The sequence below is a fragment of the Berghia stephanieae genome, chromosome 13 (genome assembly GCF_034508935.2).
Source record: "Berghia stephanieae isolate SIO BIC M18660-M18661 chromosome 13, UCSD_Bste_1.3, whole genome shotgun sequence".
NCBI classification, from domain to species: Eukaryota; Metazoa; Mollusca; class Gastropoda; order Nudibranchia; family Aeolidiidae; genus Berghia; species Berghia stephanieae.
This window is the reverse complement of record NC_088372.1, coordinates 20,710,092-20,730,819: the sequence shown is the minus strand read 5'-3', so window position 1 is coordinate 20,730,819 and position 20,728 is coordinate 20,710,092. Positions and strand designations below refer to the sequence as shown.

At 39.0% G+C, this 20,728-nt stretch overlaps 1 protein-coding gene across 1 annotated transcript in view; it reads left to right on the top strand.

Annotated features, from left to right (window-relative positions):
* LOC144958734 (low-density lipoprotein receptor-related protein 2-like) overlaps positions 1 to 20,728 on the top strand; it is a 146,414-nt gene that overhangs the window by 31,382 nt on the left and 94,304 nt on the right. Inside the window, exons 5-11 of the mRNA XM_078890904.1 lie at positions 1,062 to 1,184; positions 2,381 to 2,497; positions 3,581 to 3,706; positions 4,646 to 4,803; positions 5,363 to 5,589; positions 6,417 to 6,629; positions 17,126 to 17,352. Coding sequence (XP_078747030.1) covers positions 1,062 to 1,184; positions 2,381 to 2,497; positions 3,581 to 3,706; positions 4,646 to 4,803; positions 5,363 to 5,589; positions 6,417 to 6,629; positions 17,126 to 17,352 — 1,191 coding nt within the window. The remainder of the gene's footprint in view (positions 1 to 1,061; positions 1,185 to 2,380; positions 2,498 to 3,580; positions 3,707 to 4,645; positions 4,804 to 5,362; positions 5,590 to 6,416; positions 6,630 to 17,125; positions 17,353 to 20,728) is intronic.

Here is a 20,728-nt window from a genome sequence, read left to right as displayed (position 1 = left end):
TTAGTCTCATAACGGCAGGGGACCTTGAAAATCTGAGAACCCTAGCAGAGGACCGGCAATATTGGAGACACCTCACACAGGAAATACTGGAAACAGCCAAGGCGACCCGATCTTTCGGTCGAGACGCGAAAGGCATCTAAGTCAAGTCAAGTAGGGCCTTTGGCAATAGGAATCAAGGACTTGAGAATGTAACTTGGAACTTTTGTAATGGGAAGTGAGAACTTTTGAAATCGGAAGTAGGAAGTTGAGATGATAGGAAAATGTCCTGATTAAGGCACCTGGTAAGTACCTTTTTCAACAGTTTGATCATTAACATTGGTTCGTAAGAACTTGTTACTTCTAATAAGGAACTGTTGCAATGGTAAGAACTGTTTCCCCATGATAACAATGAGATAAAAATGATTTGAGTTGACAGGAATTCGTGGTCTTTGTGCCGATGAATTAAATCTGGGAAGGACAAAAAAAAAACAAAAAAAAAAAAACAAAAAAAAAAGAAAAAAAAAACTTTTAGCGTGAATTTGAGATGAAATTTACAATTGTAATCCTCTGTCATTGAAAAACAATATTTCAAACACGTTTCCTCAATTATCAAGTATTAATTTATACCCTTATCATTTTCACCAAGAGAGTAGTAACGTTCTCCGTTGTTTTTGAAAACACAGTAGGTGTGCATTGTTAATCAAATAACACATTCTGTGTTTTTTAAACAAACGGCAGCATTTATGTGACATGGACTTCTATTGAAGGCTACTGCTCACGTTATAAAAACGTTTGTTCTCGTCTTAGAATGAATTAACTCAGACTGTAAGAGGTTAATACATTTTGTTGTATTGAATTGGCCACAGTTTCTCTAGTAAAACATGTAGGTTTACATTGTGGCAAATGATCAGCTAAGAAATGTTTTGTACATGCCACAGGTTATAAATATATGATCATATTATGAAATGTACGAGATACAACTTATAGCATGTAATGCGATAGTTATCTAGAAGAATTAGATTTATCACTTAAATGTATTCATTTCATTACGATTTAAAAAAAAAATTCTATTCACCCGTTAGGAAATTATGCTTGCTACCCCCAAGAATGGGCATGTCCTCACAGTGGTAAATGTATTCCGCTTGGTCAGGTTTGTGATGGAACAGACCATTGTGCGTCAGGAGGGGACGAAGGATCTCGATGCAGTAAGATTTTATTAACTCTGAATATATCACACACTATTCTACTTATTTCTTCTTTTTAAATTATAATTTTTTACGTTTTATGATTGGGCTATTTACAGAGATTAATAATAATAAAAAGAAAAACATTTTTTAAAAACTTGGCTAAAAAATTATCCTTCAAATAATATATGTGTCAGTGCATGACATAATCAGTCGGAAGGTGAAAATTTCATGAAGTTATGGTCATATGTATGGGAAAGGTATCCAGCAACTTTTCTCAAATTTCTTAGTTTTCCAACTTGACTTGCTGTAAAAAAGTATTTAGAAGTGAAATTAAACTAATTTCCGAAGATGTACAAAAAGGGTTGATTTAATCATCATTTATGACAAGATCTCATTTTGGATAAAAATTGACCTTCTAACTAAACTTGACAAATATCTTAGTTCAAATCCTTTTCACCATCAGACTGATTATGTCATTCACTGTAACCTATATTGAGTAAAACAACCCTCATTTTGTCAAAAACTCTCAGTCCTGGAAATTCAAGGAAATCTCAGATTTGAGAGTTTTTGAAAAAAATGAAATCGATCGACATTTGAAGGTCGAGTTTTCTCGCCAAAATTTGAAAGATGTGTTTTGTTTTGTTTTTCTTAGAAGGCTTGGAATAAGTGTTCACCCCTTTGGACATAATCGTCATGAAGTAACAATAATTTACATATTTAGATAATCAAAATCAAATTAACAAACAGGAGCCCCTGTGGAATACTCAGATCCCAATGATGATACCCACCATATGCATTCCTTTCATCTACGACTAACAAGAGACATGCCATACCATAAAATTGTCATTTAATGGTCATATAAAGGTGCACTAAATTATATATATATATATATATATATATATATATATATATATATATATATATATATATATATATATATATTTATAAATAATTGTATTCTGTACTATATTGTGCACTGAATCACGCACAACCCTTTCATGTATTTTGTTCTGCACCAATGCCTATTTCCCATCATCTTAATTCTATTTTGAAACCTTCAGCCATTTCAAGCTTTTTCTACTTTCTTTCCATTTAACTAAACCGGAAAAAGATTCGGTCTCTATTGGCTTTATGGTTCCGAAGAACTACTACTCTCTTACTCCTTTCTCATTATATTTTGTGTACAAACCATAATTTGTTTTGACTTTTACCAGATGCATCTTGCAAAGACTTGTCATGTGACCACTCATGCCACGCAACGCCAATGGGAGGTCAGTGTTACTGTCAGGAAGGCTATCAGCTGGACAAGGCGGACAACAGAAGCTGCATAGGTAATGGAAAGCAGAAGTCCTATCGTCACACCTTCCGCTTCCTCTCTTCAAAATAATTGAGCTTTAAAATTGAGCTTTTATATAGAGCAATATCCACTAAATGTGCTTAAAGCGCTTTACAGGAGGTTCATGTCCAACAGCAACACGTAACATGTAGAACGAGACATGACGCCTGTCAGGTGATATTACACATTTTTTTTCCGGACAGAGACAACGCTGTTAACAGCCAGGTCCTCATTTTACACCTGAGAACGATGAGAGAATGTGAGTAAAGAGCCTTTTCCAATGACTCAACTATGCGCCGAGCTGGCTCGAACTCAGGACCGTCCGATGCGAAAGCGAGTGTCATACCACTTAAACACACTCATAGCCGCACCTTCCTCTTTTCCGGTTCAAAACTCCTTGTGACCAGTCGTCCAGAGGACTGACAACGAATAGGTTACATATCGAATACTGAGGTGGCTTAACTATTATAGTACACGTAGTAGGGTGTCTTGGCAGATCATTATCGTTACGTGGCGTGAAAGAGCGAGGACGGATCATCTTCATTGACGCCCAGCATTTATTTAGGCTAGAAAATATTATGATATCATCACTCTGAAACCAGAAGATCACACAATGTATAGCACAATGTATTATCCAGTCCTCCGGAGGACTTTTCCCACATTTCCAATAGTATTGGAACCAGTAAATTGACATCACACTATTGTACCCTGTTTGTATCATTGTATCCTAAACGGACGGGATGTTTTGTTACATAATATGTGACCCCTCGTCTCAAAACGGTATTAAGTCGGGGTGATTAAGTTGCTGAAAATTGAATTTTTGGCCAGAAATATCAGACTTGCGTTGAGTTTATTTGCTTTATTGAGGAGAATGAATATCATATTTTAGGGTGCTAAATACCAGTAATCATAATTTTGACCAGTTAAGTTTTAATTTGACTTTTTAGCATTAGTTTTATCCCGACTTATTACCGTTTTGAAACGTTGGGTCACATACGATAGATAACATTATACCAGACCTCACTGTTGTGCAATAAATATAATATTATTATATCTTTCATGTGTTTCCATTTCTCAGACTTCAACGAGTGCGATGCCTGGGGTTTATGTGACCAATTGTGTGTTAACACACCGGGGTCCTACAAGTGTTCCTGTGCTGAGAGTTACACTCAAGGTGCCAATAACACATGCAGAGCTCCAAACAGTAAGTGCAGCTTCTTGTACTTATACTATATTTTCGTTGCAAACCCCGAAAATAAAACTTGATTTGCTATATACGATATTATAATCGGGAAATTGTCCGGAGCACATCTCAAAATTATCCACCAACATGACCGCTGCTCTTTTGTATTCCCATTACAATTACAAGAGATTCCTTATTCGCTGATCATGTGCATTTGTTGCGAAAGACAAAGAAGTCAAGTTGCGTATAAATCAGTTTATGGGGAAAAGAAGAAGTAAAAAAACAAACAAACAAACAAACAAAAAAACAAAAAACAAAAACAAAAGCAATATGTCATTTGTAGTCCCAATCCAGTGTTAGTTTTCTGTAGTGAATACAAAAAAGATGATAGAACTAGTGGATTGTAAAAAGTAATAATATAAAAATATTTTTAAAAATAAAATAACAGCTTCAAAATTTAACAAAAAAATAAAAACAGATCGTTTCGGACATTAAACCTTACCCCAGTCAATGTTAAAAGGATTTCCTTCCATTGATGAAAGTCATACATTTTATTTCTTAAACCAAAATGATTTAACTCACCAATTCTTATCATTTTGACTACAGAGGAACGAAGATGACGTCACGCAGCTATTTGTTTTTATTTTTGGACAGCATTGTTAGTGATAAGTCATCACTAAATCATATCAAGCAAACGATAAACGTTAAAGATCGCACAGTTTTGTGTGTTGGTATATTAAGATTGGCTGGCGAATATTGTGAGTATTTTACCTAAACGGATAGCTTCAATAGAAGCAATTTTCTGTATCTAGTTTATTCTAGCTAAAAACCAGATCGATGTGATGGGTAACAAACGATTTAATCTCAGTTAGATAATCTTTTTTTTTTTTTTTTTTTTTTTATTTATTTATTTATTTATTTTTTTTTTGTATTCGTGTTTAACTTTGTGATGATCTCCAGGTGATGGAGTTCGAATCCTGGTGTCCAGCAGCACCAAGGTCATGAGTATGGATCGTAATGGTGAAAATGGAGTGGACATTGCGCTGGTGGACGCTGTGGCTGTGGAGGTCAGCGTGAAGCAAGGGATTGTCTACTACATCAACAAGACAGATAGTCAGGTATACTTATCCTCATTTCATTTATATAAACGTGATCTTATAATTTAATATTTGTATGTCTGATAACCGAAAGAAATTATGCATGGGCTTTATTTAACATTGTTGTTTTGGACAATATTTTGCTATGGTGGGAGACAAGTTCCATGACAACATACGCCAAGTTTGCTAACCGGTGGCTAACCGATGGCATGGCGTACTGGTATACTATAAACGTTTTGGATCACAAGGTGCCGGTACTGGAATTTTTAAATTAAAAAAAATGTTGGTATTTTTTATTTATTTTTATTATTTTTTTTTGCTGTACTCAATTTTTTATTTAAATATTTTAACCCAGACGGACTTTGAAAAAAGTAATCTTGCTTTTGAAACGCTTTTTAAATAGCATAAATGATGCTGGAAAGGGTTGTATTTGTTGTTGTTTTTTTAACTATAACTTAAACCTTTTATTTGTTAAGTACTCAGCAAGAAAATATTCAACTAAAATGATTAAACTTTTAACACTTCCTCTGCCCATCCCTTCCCATCTCCCCCCCCCCAACCCCCCACCCCCACCCAATAGATCTACACCACATCGATGGCAGGGGGTGGCGCTTCATCAAAACTCCCAGTTCACGGCCTTGCATCTCCTGTTGATTTGGCATTGGATTGGGTGACCTCCAACCTTTATGTGGCAGATAAAGATACAGCCAGAATTGAACTCTACAGCATGAAAAAGGGTCTACAACAGAATATCGTCTCAAACAATCTCCAGAATCCTGTTGCTGTAGCTGTTGATCCAAGAATAGGGTATGGTATATCATGTATTTTATTGCCACAATATACGGCATATGATTTTGTTAAATATAAATAAAATAGGTGGCCTACATTGTTACAGTTCAGGATGAGCGAAACGCCAGAAATGAAAGACTCTAGCGATTGCTTAAATGACAAAGGCAAAATTGATCCAATGCTCCTTGATTTCCCTTAAACGTTTGACAACGAGCGAATAGCATGAAAACTTTTTAATAAAACTTAGAATTTGAGGTATTCCAGAGGAAACAGTAATTGGAATTATTAAGTAATTTTGAATTAGACCCAAGCAGTAATAGTAGCCTGAGTAGAGTCAAATTAATTACCGATAAAAATAGAATTACTTCTATGAAGAGTTTTAGGATCGCTGCTTTTCTTAATTTATACCAACGACTTTGATGGATATCTATTTTCAGAAACAAAGCTTAAGGGGAACCTTTGGAAAAATTATAAATTTTCAAACAATATTCGATATAAACTTACTGATGTATATCTATCAATTCATATTTAACTTTTTCAAAAAACAATAATCGTTTTTGTTGCGTTTAAACACTATTTTCTTGTCCAATTTTCTTCATGTTATAAGTAAATTTATTTAGAGGTCAGATAACCCATATTGTTATGATCCATTGTTGTCACGCGATTTAATATCAAACCTGGTACAACAGTGTTAAAACAAACCTTTAATTGCATCCGGTTATCAGACCTGCAAATATAATCGCATGTTCGCCATTCAATGCCATTTATATCAAATAAAAAATTAACTATTTCTTTTCTTTTTCTTCCCAAAATGACTTGAAATCTTTTAAATCATACCCTGTCAGTTATTTGTTTTTTGCTGACCTTGGACGCAAAGGCCCCAATGAGAAGCCAAGGATTGAACGCATGTTCATGGACGGCAGTCATCGGTGGAACATGGGGTTAACCAAGATTCTACACCCAACAGGACTGAGTGTTGATCACGTGACCCAGAGGTTGTTCTGGGTAGACTCGAAACTGGACCATCTGGAAACGGTTGACTATTATGGGCAGAACAGGTAGGCGAGTCGATTTGCCCTTTCCTAACAGGGTTTAATTTTCAACATCATATTCAACATTTTACTTTGGTTTGAATTCATGTATTCTGGTCAACATGACTTGCACTTGCTGGCACTGAACCTCAGCACTCAACGCTCTCTCTCTCTCTCTCTCTCTCTCTCTCTCTCTCTCTCTCTCTCTCTATATATATATATATTATATCTTTCTCTCTCTCTATCTCTCTCATTCTCTCTCTCCCTCTTTCTATCTCTCTCTCGATCTCTATCTATCTATCTATCTATCTATCTATTCTATCTATCTTTATCTTATCAAATCTATCTATCTATTATATCTATATCTATCTATCTATCTATCTATCTATCTATCCATCTATCTATCTTTCTATATATCTTTATCTCTCTATCTATCTTCTATATCTTATCTTCTCTTCTTTTCAATGGCTCCACTGTTTATCCATCAACGATTGGGAACTTGAATTTTTCAAATCTTCAGGAAAATGTTTTTTCGACTGTCCAAAGTCGTATCCAACAAGAAACAAACCAAAATTGTTACTCTCCGTTCTAGGTTACAAAAAATGTGTGAATGGACAATGCCAAACAAAGCGAAAGAAAATTACACGAAAAAATCATCCCCCAAAAAGCAGTCGTCCCTGTTTGAATTTTTTTTTTTTTAAAGCATTGAACATTGAACACATAAAACTGAGAACAAACACACGAGAGTATGTTCTGAAATGCAGTTCTATAATAGTATGAGAGTGAAAAACGGCGAGTATGCATTGGTGCAAGATAAATTTTAAAAACTTGTTAGGCAAAGCAAATCATTCCAAAAAGAAGCTTGACACGACCAGGGATCAAATCTAAGGCCTCCCACTATCACGTAACAGCAAGCTACGGTGAACGGCGAACGACGCTGAAGACACAAAGATCTGTCCTAAGACATGTCCAGTTTATCACAGGCCCAGTCAGGCTCAATTTGCCACAGGCCCAGTTTGTCACAGCCCACAGTGGGAAAGCATGTCCGTTTGTAGTTATAAGTGCTGTAATCATTACTGACATCAATACTCATATGCACTGTACATAAATGAAATAGCAAAGCGATCTTATTCACGAGTCTTCTTTTAAGACATAGTTATGTTTCTTTTAAAAGTTTGTATACAGATCAACTCAGTTTGTCTGAAAAAGGTGTTCATTGCAACTGAAAGTTATGAGATGAGTAAATTGAAGGGCTGAAATGAATGTAGGCATACAAACATATTCTAGATTAAAACAAATAAATTGGTATCTTAATTTCGTATAATATATACAGGGCGACATAAAACTTAAGTAGTTTTACATCATTTTGCATATCAGATTTACAGTCTAACAAAGGAAGGCAAAGAAATCAACTTAGACCTACTTGCGCTAATCTGGATCCTGTGACAAACCGGGCCTGTGATAAAATGACAAACTGGGCCTGTGACAAACAGGGTCTGTGACAAACTGGGCCTCTAACAAACTGGGTCTGTGACAAACTGGACCTGTAACAAACTGGGTCTGTGACAAACTGGGCAGCCTCCCAGTCGAGGCGGGGTTGGCCTGTGACAAACTGAGTCTCTGACAAACTGGGCCTGTGAGAAACTGAGGCTGTGGGAAACCGAGCCTTTGACAATCTGGGCCTGTGACAAACTGGCATGCTTCCCAATTAAACTGTGGAACTATTTCCCGGACGACATCGCAGAAATAAGCTCCCTAAAGGCATTTACACGGATGATTCAATTCTACGTTAATGATAACCAAAAATCCCCGTTTCTAAATGTGTCCTGTATGGAGGAGAAATTCAGTGAAATTCTTAATATATTTTATCTGTGTGATATAAATTTATATTTTTAATCATTTTGAAGTGAAAATGTCAAAGAATAAGAATAAAAAAGTCAATGGAAAGACTTCTGAAACTGAGGTTGTAAACACCCAAAATGGCGGAAAAAACAAATCATCGAAAAATGTTACTATTGAAGTTGATGAGTGCAAAGTATGTCACCAAGAGTTCAGTGATCCAAACCATGAAATGATTATTTGTGACAGATGTGATTGCTATGTTTGCAGAGTTTGTAGTGAAATAACAATAGAACAATATGCCCTCTTGATAGATGATTCCTGCAAGTTTCACTGGTTTTGTGAGGAGTGCGAGCGACCAGCTATGTCAGCAGTCAAAAAAGATAAATTAATAGAACAGAAATGCAATGAAATCCTGGATGATTTTAAAAGAAATGTTCTAGAAGATTTGAAGTCCCAAATTTTAAATCTCAGGGAAGAAATTGATACTTTGAAAAGAGATAAGAGTGTCCCACGAAACCCAACAGCAAATGCCCAACAAAGTTATGCAGAAGAGGTTAGAAAAGACTTAGCTAGCCAAGTGACAGCAGAGAGTGCAAAGGAACTAGCAGAAAGAGATAGGAGGAAGAATAATATTGTCTTTTTCGGTATCCCAGAGAGCAGTGCTGAGGAACTAGACCAGCGTATTAGAGATGATAAGACCTTTCTCATCTCGCTTTGTAAAGAAACTTTAGACACTGATGTTGACATATCAACCTGTAAGCGCCTACACTCCAAAGCCCCTGGTACAAGACCTCTTCTGATATCAATTAAGAATGAGGAGCAGGCTTCTGGAGTTCTGAGAAATGGTCGTAAACTCCGCCAATCAGAAATACATAAAAATATTTTTTAAAAAAGGATTACACCCCTTTAGAAAGGGAAGAGATGAGGAAATTGGTAGAGATGAGAGACAAAAAAAGGGAAGAGACAATACAGAAAGGGGGAGAGGAGAAGTGGACAATATGGAGGGGGAAAGTTGTAGATTCCAATCGAAGACAGGGCAGGCCAGCAGACAGAAAGAGAGAGGAGGAGGAAAGAAAATAACCAACGATTTTAGTTCTAATGTACAGAATGTTTTTAACCCCCATCAGACGGACAGTTTTAAGTGCTTGTACAAAAAATTAGACCGTCATCGTACAGACATTTTAAAGTGCTTTTATACAAATTCAGATTCTTTTATCAACAAGAGAGATGAACTTTTATTAACGATTGATGCTGAGAGTGTTGATGTTATAAGTATAACTGAAGTGTTACCTAAAAATCAGCAAAGAGGTAAAATCGAGCCGGTAGAACTTCAGATTCCAGGCTTTGATTGTTTTCACAATATTCAGGATAAAAGTTGTCATCGTGGTGTAGCCATATGGGTTCGTTCAAAGCTAAATGCTCAACCAGTCAAGTTGTCAGACAACTTGTCATCATCCAAAGAATCCGTTTGGTGTGAAATAACACTTAGAGACAATGATAGGATGTTAGTTGGCTCGGTTTATCGTTCACCGAATAGCTCTTTTGAAAACAATGATAAGATTAATGAACTTTTAGTTAAAATGACAGAAGGCAAATCACATGTTCTAGTTACGGGAGATTTTAACTTTCCTGAAGTAGACTGGGCAAACGAGTTATCCCCAAGGACTCAAATCACTCTGCTTCTAAATTCATGGAAGCTGTCAGGGATTCATTCTTAACACAGCACGTTAAGCAACCAACTCACTACCGTTCAGAGCAAACCCCAAATATTTTGGACCTGGTTTTTACAAATGAACATTCAATGATTGACTCAATAAGACATGAGGCTCCACTAGGCAAGAGTCACCACCAGGTTTTATATTTTGACTTTAGATGTTACACAAAGAAATGTTACTCGAACGAACCCCGCTACTGTTTCGATAAAGGCGACTACAAACAGCTTTCTGAATTAGTCTCAGCTGCAGACCTAACACAAAAAATAATAAACCTGTCTGTACTCGATGCATGGACTATTATCAAATCTGAAGTTATGTCTGCAGTGGACATCAGCGTACCAAAAGTTAAAAGTAGTTCAGACAGAACTTCACCTCGGTGGATCAATCCTACAGTCTTGGCAAAACTCAAGAAAAAGAAGCAAGCTTACAAAAAGTACTTAGAAACTAGAGAGGGTGCAGACTATATTAATTACACGAGGGCCAGAAATCAAGCCAAAAGCTCATGCAGAATTGCTGTAAAGGACTATGAGAGATCTATTTCTCGTATGGCTAAAGTGAACCCGAAAAAGTTTTTTGCATATGCTAGAACAAAAACGAAGACTAAAGACGGTATTGCGGATTTGTATGATGATCATAAGACAGCCTCATCTAACATTGACAAAGCCAATATTCTTAACAAGTTCTTTAGCAGTGTATTCACCAACGAGGATCTTACTAATATACCTACATGTGAAAGAAAAAGTGTAAACAACATACTATCAGATATAGAATTCGACAAAGACACTGTAAAGAAGAAACTAGACAAACTCAATATGAACAAGTCCCCAGGACCTGACATGTTCCACCCCCGCGTATTATGTCAGTTGTCAGAAGAACTCTCCGAACCATTAGCGTTACTGTTCCAAAAATCACTTGACTCAGGAACTCTTCCACCCGATTGGAAAGAAGCACAAGTTACACCGTTATTCAAGAAAGGAGACAGGAGTAATCCGGGCAATTATCGACCAGTTAGCCTCACCTCAGTGGTTTGCAAAATAATGGAGAGCATTATTAGAGACTATGTCATAACTCACCTAAAGAACAACAAGTTACTGTCTGAATGCCAACATGGCTTTGTTTCTGGCAGGTCATGTTCAACTAACCTCCTAAAGACTTTAAATGATTGGACAGAGTTTCTCGACCAAGGATCTTCGGTTGACGCAATCTACTTAGATTTTGCTAAAGCTTTTGATTCTGTTCCCCATCAAAGACTCTTAAACAAACTGGAAGCTCATGGTGTTCAAGGAAATACTCTAAGCTGGATTAAGCATTTTCTAGTAGGCAGGAAACAGAGAGTTAGCGTGCAAGGCACAGTGTCAAATTGGACAGAAGTTCTTAGTGGAGTGCCACAAGGCAGCGTCTTAGGTCCAACTCTTTTCGTAATCTTCATTAATGATTTACCAAGTATTTTATCTAGCTCATGTTCAATGTATGCCGATGATACTAAAGTATACAGAAAGGTAAACAATCTAGAAAATAGAGACAGTCTTCAGTTAGATATTGACAATCTAGTCAACTGGGCAGACGATTGGCAACTGAAGTTCAACGCTGGAAAATGCACAGTGCTACATCTTGGAACGAAAAACAAAATCTTTCACTACGATATGAGACAGCATCACTGTAGCGACAGAACAGCTCTGAATAAGTCAAAACTTGAGAAAGATTTGGGAGTACATGTTGATACTAAATTAAAATTCTCAAAGCATATAGAAACACAAGTTAATAAGGCAAACAGAATCCTTGGACTCATCAGAAGATCTTTTACCTATTTAGATGCAGCAACTATGAAAATACTATTTACTGCATTAGTCAGACCCCATCTCGAGTTCAGCAACTCAGTATGGTCACCACAATTTGAGAAAGATAAGAAACTTATTGAAGGCGTGCTTCGCAGAGCAACAAAAGTAATTCCTGGGTTGAAAGATAAGCAATATGAGGATAGACTGAAACGTATTGAAATTCCAAGCATGACATACAGACGAGTACGAGGTGATATGATTGAAACATACAAGTTTACACACAGTTTGTATCAAGTCGAGAGTAAACTTTTCGTGTTTGCAAACAATGGAACCAGAGGTCATAATTACAAGCTGCATAAACCAAGGTGTAACACATCGCTTAGGCAACACTACTTTAATCAACGTGTGATCGACCGCTGGAACAGTCTCCCTGAAACGGTGACCAATGCTCCAAGTGTCAACGCCTTCAAAAATAGCTTAGATAGCCACTTAGCAGATTACATGTTTAGCATAGTTGAACCGCCCATTAAGATCCCATCAAAGGGTTAGACGTATATACAGGTCAAAAGATCTGTTAGGGTTAGGGCCTTCAATTTATCAAAAAGTTTATATATTATAGATACAGGTCAAAAGATCTGTTAGGGCTTTTTATTGACTTTTATCTCGATGAACTGAATGCCAAGATCAGCAAAGGCACAAAACGACTAATACGCTGGAAAACTATACTATACATACTACTACTTGTGTGTGCCTACATTATTTTCATGTACGAATGAGTGAATTAGAGATAAAAAAGGACATTTTAAACTGTGGATCTGTCCTTAAAAAACGGGGCTACTACAAAACGGCGACGTCGATGATGATCTTCTTCTTCTTCTTCTTCTTCTTCTTCTTCTTCTTCTTCTTCTTCTTCTTCTTCTTCTTTCCATTGTTCGTGACTTTATGAATACTGAGTACTAAATCTCGATTAGCGGTAATTACCCAATGCAATGCGGCCCTGCACTTCCGTCCCACAAGTGTCGTCTGCCATCAACGTCCCCCCTCGTGGATCTTTACCTTGCAGTTGGTGAGGGGGCTTGAGGCACACGGGAGGGCAAAGGTGTAAATCCCGGTCGACCGTCACGAGACCATCCCGGGTATCGAGCCAACGAGCCACATGAGCTGCTCGCCCCGGTGTGTGACTAAATTTGATCCAAACCCGGTGCCCGAATAGCAGCCCTATCCCGGGCGCCACACTATTGTCCTTATGTCGAGTCCCAACCAGTCCCGTCAATGGCGAAGCGGTCTGCCGCCTAGCCAAATAATACCGCGTTCGTGTCGCCCGGGTCGTCGGCACGTCCGAGAAAAAAGCAAACGTCCCATGCATCAATCGATTCGCGGCCTGCCGATTGGAAAATGCGACGGCGGGGATGGCGAACTGACGCGTATATTGTCCCTGAACGTCGAGAGCCAGAGTATGGCAAAAAATGAGCTTTTATCAAAGCTATTGGCCGTTCATTGCGTTGATATCCTCCTTTTACAGGAGACCCACCTTTATTCAGGCGCGCAATCTTCCCGATTCCAGATCCCAGGCTATACGGTGGTCCAACGCGAGGACACTTCGAGGCTCAAAGGAGGGGTTAGCGTTTACGCTAAAGAGCCATCGAAGGTAAGGGTCATTGAGAGCGTAACGGACAGCAATGGGGTGAACCGAATTTCCGTGGAAGTAGGTGGACTGTGTTTGCATAATATTTACAAACCACCTAGAGCGACTTGGACTACACCACCGGTACCGGTGGTCAGCCATCCTTCCATCTGTCTGGGAGACTTTAATAGCCACCATCACGAATGGGGCTACCGAGACTGCAACGAGGCAGGAAGACAACTCCGCTCATGGATGGACTGTAATGATCTACACCTAGTGTACGATCCTACAGCCAAGGGTACCTTCCGGGGTACCCGCCATAAGAAGGAGTACACTCCAGACCTCACCCTCGTAACGAAAAGCGCGAACGGTGAACCGCTGCAGGTGAAGCGGACAGTCCTCGGGGACTTTCCGCATAGCCAGCACAGGCCGGTTCTTGTCACAGCTGGGGTGACAATACCGAGGGTGCAGTCTCTCCCACTTTGCAGATGGAATTTCAGGAAGGCTGACTGGGAGGAATTCAGTTCCTATATCGAGCAGGTTTGCCCTGCCATTCCTCCCAAGTCCAAGAATATAACCAGATTTAGTAGGCTACTGGTTAAGAGCGCTCAACGCTCTATTCCACGGGGCAAGCGGAAATTCTACACCCCTTGCTGGACAGCAGAGTCGGAAGAGCTGTACCGAGAGTACCAGCAGACCCAGTCCCAGGACACAGCCGATAGACTACTTCAGTCTCTGGCAGAGGGAAGGAAGCAACGGTGGCAGGAGACCGTGGAAAGTCTCGACTTTACACACTCCAGCCGCCACGCTTGGCGTTTGATAAAGAAATTGGACCCAGATCGGAATTTCGCGAAGGCTGCACCGGAATGCGAGGCAGACACAATTGCCAAGAATATTAAGAACCGTAGTAAGCGGGTCCCTAATCAGGCTCTTGAGCGCGGTGTCCGCAAGGCGTACCGAACGATTTTGGACTCGCTACCTGCGGAGGAGTCGGACTGGACGGCCCCGTTCAGTCCCCGAGAAGTGGGTGCAGCCATTAGCGAAGTAAAGAACGGCAAAGCAGCAGGGATAGATGGTGTATATCCCGATATGATGACGCATCTGGGCCCCAGGGCACGGGCCTGGCTAGCAGAGGCAATGTCTGACGTCCTTGCAAAAGGAAAGCTTCCACAAGTGTGGAAGCACGCGAAGATAGTTGCCATCCTGAAGCCAGGGAAGCCGGCGAAGGAGGCAGACAGTTACAGACCCATATCGCTGCTGAGCTGTCTTTACAAATTGTTGGAGCGTGTTCTATTAAACCGATGGGGGCCGGTCCTAGACGCTGCCCTGCCACCAGAGCAGGCAGGCTTCAGGGAAGGGAGGTGCACCACGGAGCAGGTCATTGCCCTTACAGAGCATATTGAGCACGGGTTCGAGAGAAAACAGCAAACAGGTGCTGTGCTTATAGACCTATCAGCGGCGTACGATACGGTCTGGTGCGATGGGTTAATGCTCAAACTTGCAAAAATCATAAGGTGCAAAAAGACCTTGAAGTTGTTCTCTTCGATCTTAGGGGAAAGGCAAATCCACGTCGCGCTGGGAGACGTCACGAGCAAAGTAAGGAAATTGAAGAATGGGGTCCCTCAGGGGTCGGTACTTGCGCCAATGTTGTTTAACGTTTACATTAGCGATATGCCGAACACTTCCTCCCTGAGGCTGGGATACGCAGACGACTGGGCACTCGTTACTCAGAGTAAAGTGTGGACCCGTCTCGAGAGCGTACTCAGCGAGGACGTCACCAGACTCAAATCCTACTTTGACAAGTGGTACCTGAAGATGAACACTTCAAAAACCGTGGCCACTGCATTTCACTTATGCAGTGGTTGGCACACCCGTAAACTGAATGTCCTAGTCGGGGACCAGCCACTCCCATATGAGCCGCGTCCAAAATATTTAGGGGTGACGTTGGATCGCAGCCTTACCTATCGGGTTCATCTCGAAGGGGTTGCCCGGAAGATAGAGAAGCGGAATAGTCTTCTGAGGAAGCTGGCGGGATCGACTTGGGGCGCTAGCCAAGCGCTCCTGAGAACATCCGCCCTGGCACTATGCTATTCCACCGCGGAGTATTGCGCTCCAGTGTGGGGTAGAAGCAGAAACGTTGAGAAGGTGGATGTAAAACTTCGCAAGTCGATGCACATAGTGTCGGGAACGCTAGCAACAACCCCTAGAGAATGGGGCCCGGTAATGGCAGCGATCCAGCCCCCCGATGTCCGGAGGGAGACCATTACGGGAAACTGGCTGAGTAAGATCAAAGAGAGAGGGAATGGGGATACCCCTCTCATGCGCATAATGAACGGTGCCCCCGTTTCGAGCCGAAATAAGTCCCGGCAACCCTTGTACGAAGAATCCCTGACTACGGACAGAGCTGCACATACGAGATGGAAGTCGGTTTGGACGAATTCAATCCCTCGTGGGGGCGGGGACCTACACTCCTCTAAGCTTGGTGAGAAGTTGCCAGGCTTTGATACCAGTAAGAGGAGACACTGGGTAGCTGCGAATCGGCTTCGGTCGAGGAGCTGCCTAACGGCCGGTGCGTTACATCAGTGGGGTCTAACTTCCTGTCCTTTATGTCCACGCTGTGGACAAGAACCCGAAACGGCAGAGCATCTAGTCGAAAGGTGTGTTGTGACGATGCTACCAGGCGGGTTCGCGACGGTGCACGAATGCGGACCGGACTTTGCTGATTGGGTCGATCGTCATAACATAATAGTGTGAACCATAAGAAGCTGCTGCCATCAACGTCTGCAGGGCTGCCAGATGGCCGCCTATCAAATTTGCCAAATTGATCACAAGGAGAATCAAATTTCAATGATTACATTTTATCTTTCTATTTTTTTCAACATTTCTATTTTATTTTATTAAAAAATAACAATATTTTCCTAGTCTAGTGGACTATTTGATCACCAAGACCGACGAGTTTTTAAAGGAGTTAACAGTGTTTGTAGTGTTTGGCCAAAAGAGGTTCCATCTGGCAGTCCTGGCCGATCGGCTTGACTGCGTCGTCTGCTGATTCAGAGATTTTCCCGGTCACCATTTCAAATTGGCGTTATCCCATTGATTTAATATCGAGCATTTCATCGACTTTTACCAAAGTTTGAAATATGGTTCTTGATTGATAGCTTTACTTTTATCTTTAAAGTGAAAATATAAATATGGTAAAGTATCAATTTGTAACTATTGAGCAAATTTCTGCTCATAGAGAGAGCTTTTTCATTCGAGTCTTGAGACTTGAGAGATTTTGATTTTCCAATTGATAAACTTATAAACTAAACTAAGCCTAACCACTGAGCTGAAGTCCACAAATCGTAAAAGTTTTTCTTAATTCAGAATATTGAATGGATTTTTAATGAAAAATATATATTCATTCAATTAAATTGGATTTACAAATGCCTTATATCTCATCTATCCTGCTTCTATATTTGCAATACAAACGTTGTGATGTGTGTCCTTGGTTAAAGTTAAAGTTAGACCGAGATAGATGCATCATTTATAATTTATTTTTCTTTCTATCTATCCCTTCTAAAGACGGACAGTCATTTCAGGAGGCCTTAAAATTCCAGCCCCTGTGTCAGTTGCCAGCTTTGAGAACGATCTGTTCTTTGCAGATATCACCAAATTGGGGGTGATGCGTGTCAGCAAGGGGGAGAGTGATGCAAAGCCCAGCACTCTTGAGAAAATCCATGCCACAGACCTAGGAATACCAGCTGATATTGTTGTTGCGCATCCATCTCTCCAGTCTCTTGGGACTAAATGTAAGTTTGTTAATGAAAATAAGTGACGTTGGTGGCTTTGTGGTGCATTGTCTCGTCTTGTTACAAAACCAAGATAATTGAAAGAAGTTGAAAAGAGGCGAGGATTTCTGTTTCCGTTTTTGAGGGGAAAAAATTTAGGAGTGTTTTTAAAATATTCGTTCTTCATTCTCAATGAAATGAAATGGCAAGTATTAGACTATATATATCATTGGACATTGGAAAGGGAATAAAATTCTGCACCTCGCCATGCCAAACTGGAGATGGCCCTTCTTAATTAAAAATCGCCCCTCTGAGGCAAATATTAAAGTAGCTTCTCTAAAAATTTCAGATCGAAATATGGCAGCACTCAAAAGTTAGAGCTTGCCGAAAAAGGTGTTTGTCCTGGATTGTTTACTTGCGAGATAACTTTGTCAATAAATCCACATCAGAACTTTACAGCTTTATCTCTTACAATATATACTATTAACGTAAGTTATTTTTGTTTTAAATTATGGATCGTTAAATTATTCATTTAGTTGGCGTTTTTTATGTTCATGCATTCATTTTATAATTTACAATTATTTTCCTTTTACGATCGATTTTCTGTTTTGATTTGATGTTGACGTTTATCATTCATTCATTGACTGATGAACTATGGTCATTCAACATCAAGTTTTAAATTTAAGGTAGGTAGGCATTCACCCCATCTTTTTTCCTTTACTTTATCTATTGGCTTTAAATAAAGTTTAGAGAAGCATTTTTACGAATACCTCTATAGTTTGAACATGTAATTTTGGCATTTTTAGACCTGAATGGTGAACCACTTTTTATTTTATTCTAGAAGAAAAATACCCCCCCCCTCTCTCTCTCTCTCTCTCTCTCTCTCTCTCTCTTTCTCTCTCACGATAATAATAATAATGATAATTATAATGATTGTCGTAATAATTATTATTACGATATTTGTTGATGATAATGTTTGTAATGATTATAATGTATTCTTTTTCTAAGTAAATATGTCAAAGTTTTTGTCTTCAGCATGCATATCAATATGTTATTTAATTTTTTTTATTTTGGCCAGTATTACAAACATGAATATCTTTCGAAACGTGTCTGATGTATGGCAGTATTTGTCAACATTTGAATGTCAAGTGAAGACGCTTCCACTGAAGAATGGAACGATTATCCAAATTTACAAGAGAAACAAATTGCCGCAAAAAATGTGAAGGAATTGTCATCTCAATTTACTTTCTGGGAGTCTGATCTACGTGTCCATATGCTGATATTAAACACTCAAAAAATATTCAGAGATCATATTAAGTATTTGAGAAGTAAAGGAAACCTCCTTCTGGATTTATTAAATAGTTCTTTTAAAACTCAGCCTAGACCACCATCATCTTCATCAGACTCAACCATAAAAGCTCCATTACTGCAGTCAACCACTCCTGAAACATCATCCACTATTGACCTTGCTGTAGTATCCACCTCAACCGTTTCCGTCTCATTAAGAGAAAACTGTCCAAGATGTTCAGCAATTAAAGAATTTGCAGAAGCCATGAAAAACAGGAAGAAAAAGGTCTCTTTCAGAAGTAATTGAAATCAAGCAAAAAGGAATTCCAGACAAAAAGGATAAATCAAACCTAACCTATAAGCGTCGTAAGCAATCCAACAATAAGCTTAGGAGGTCTCCAAGATGTATTACGAGCAAATAGAGTTTTAACTAGAGCTATACAGAAGCCTTCAAATGAATTACAAAAAAACCAAACCAGATAGAGCTGAAATTGAATTATTTGAGGAAAGGAAAGAAGGAGAGCAGCTTAAGAAAGAAATTAAAGAAAGAGAAATTGCATTAGAAGAAATAAGAACAAATGTCACTGAATCTTTAGATTTAGAATCTGACTAGGGTTTGATTATCAATAAAAGCATAAGGAAATTTATTTTCAAATCACTAGAGTATAATATACCCACTTCAGTAACCAGTGATTTTCTTTAATAGGTAATTGGATTCAGTAGTCTGATGTCACGCCGCCCGGCAACGGCGGCCATCTTGGTTCTAAACAAAGAAAATCTTACTTTTTATTCTTAATGCTGGCTAGAACTTTTTATATGCCTTGTGCTCAGAATGTGTAAAAATCAAAACATGATCAGATTTATAATGTTTTTTTCCTCTGGATACGCTTTTATGCTCGCCGGGGAAATATTTCATACCGGCGTCCACCATTGTTCCAATAGTTTAGAGCCAGTGTTACTAAGTTACCATGCATCATTAGGAAGGAAGTGACGTTACGACTATTGAAGAGTATTGAGTCCCTATTCAAAACCAGTAATCGTCTGCCCCACCAATCAACCATAGCTCGTTGTCCTAAGAGCTGGGGGTATTATTCACGGTACAAATAGGGCAGTTTGTTGTTGATTCGAAAGCCTTGACCCTTGCATGGGATGTCACTACAACAAACGGAACCCATCTTAATGAAATTCATGTTAGTTGGGATGATGATGTGCTGGCCCTAACAACTAGGGCACTTCCAGGCGGAAGAGCCGAGAATGACTCAGAGCACCTCGTGGACGCTGTCAAGCATGCTACAGAGTTTTATGCAGATTTTTTCAGGCAAAGATAAAATTGAACTCTTTCGAGGTGTGGCAATATTTAGGTGCACACTCACTGACACTGACACTGCACAGTGCAGAAATTGGAGTGTGAACTTGATATTGAGCTGATGAATTAAATTTCAACCTACACCCTTTAGACTGTGTTGCCACAGCATCTCGAGAGTCTCTCCTTGAGCATGACAAGAAAACAGGCAATAAATCCTGAATATTTGGAAAAATGGTTGGTGTTGTTCATGTTATTGCTGCCATCTCAAAACTCAGGTATGTCATCAAAATTTTTATGTTTACTAAAATAATGATTATTTAATTTTTAATTTCTACACATATACAACTGTGGTAGACTATCCTTTGTTTCATAAATTAGTAAGAAATTCTTTAACTGTGTGGGGTTCATGACCTCCCATAGTGGGTAGGGAGGTACATACTGTGCAATCTACACCAATTCTCCTTTGTCTTACATTTTTTTGGGTGCTTTAATTGTAATTCTAGAACCATTTACTATACTATTTTCTTCCTTTTTACTGGCCCTGATATGACCTAAATGTGTTGCAAGTGCTATAAAACCTTTAAATATGATTTGAAGGCTGTTGTAATTTTTATAAAATATTATCTTGTTTTTGTTTAATGGATATTTATAAATGTGTTTTAATTTTTTAATAGTTTTTGATAGAAGTAGAATATTTACATGCCTTGTATTTCAGGTCTGCATCCTTTTTTTTCATCCTGCAGATATAAAGATGGAAAAGGCGATCAATAGGGTTCAAGGCATTCCTAAGGGAAAAATCACTGG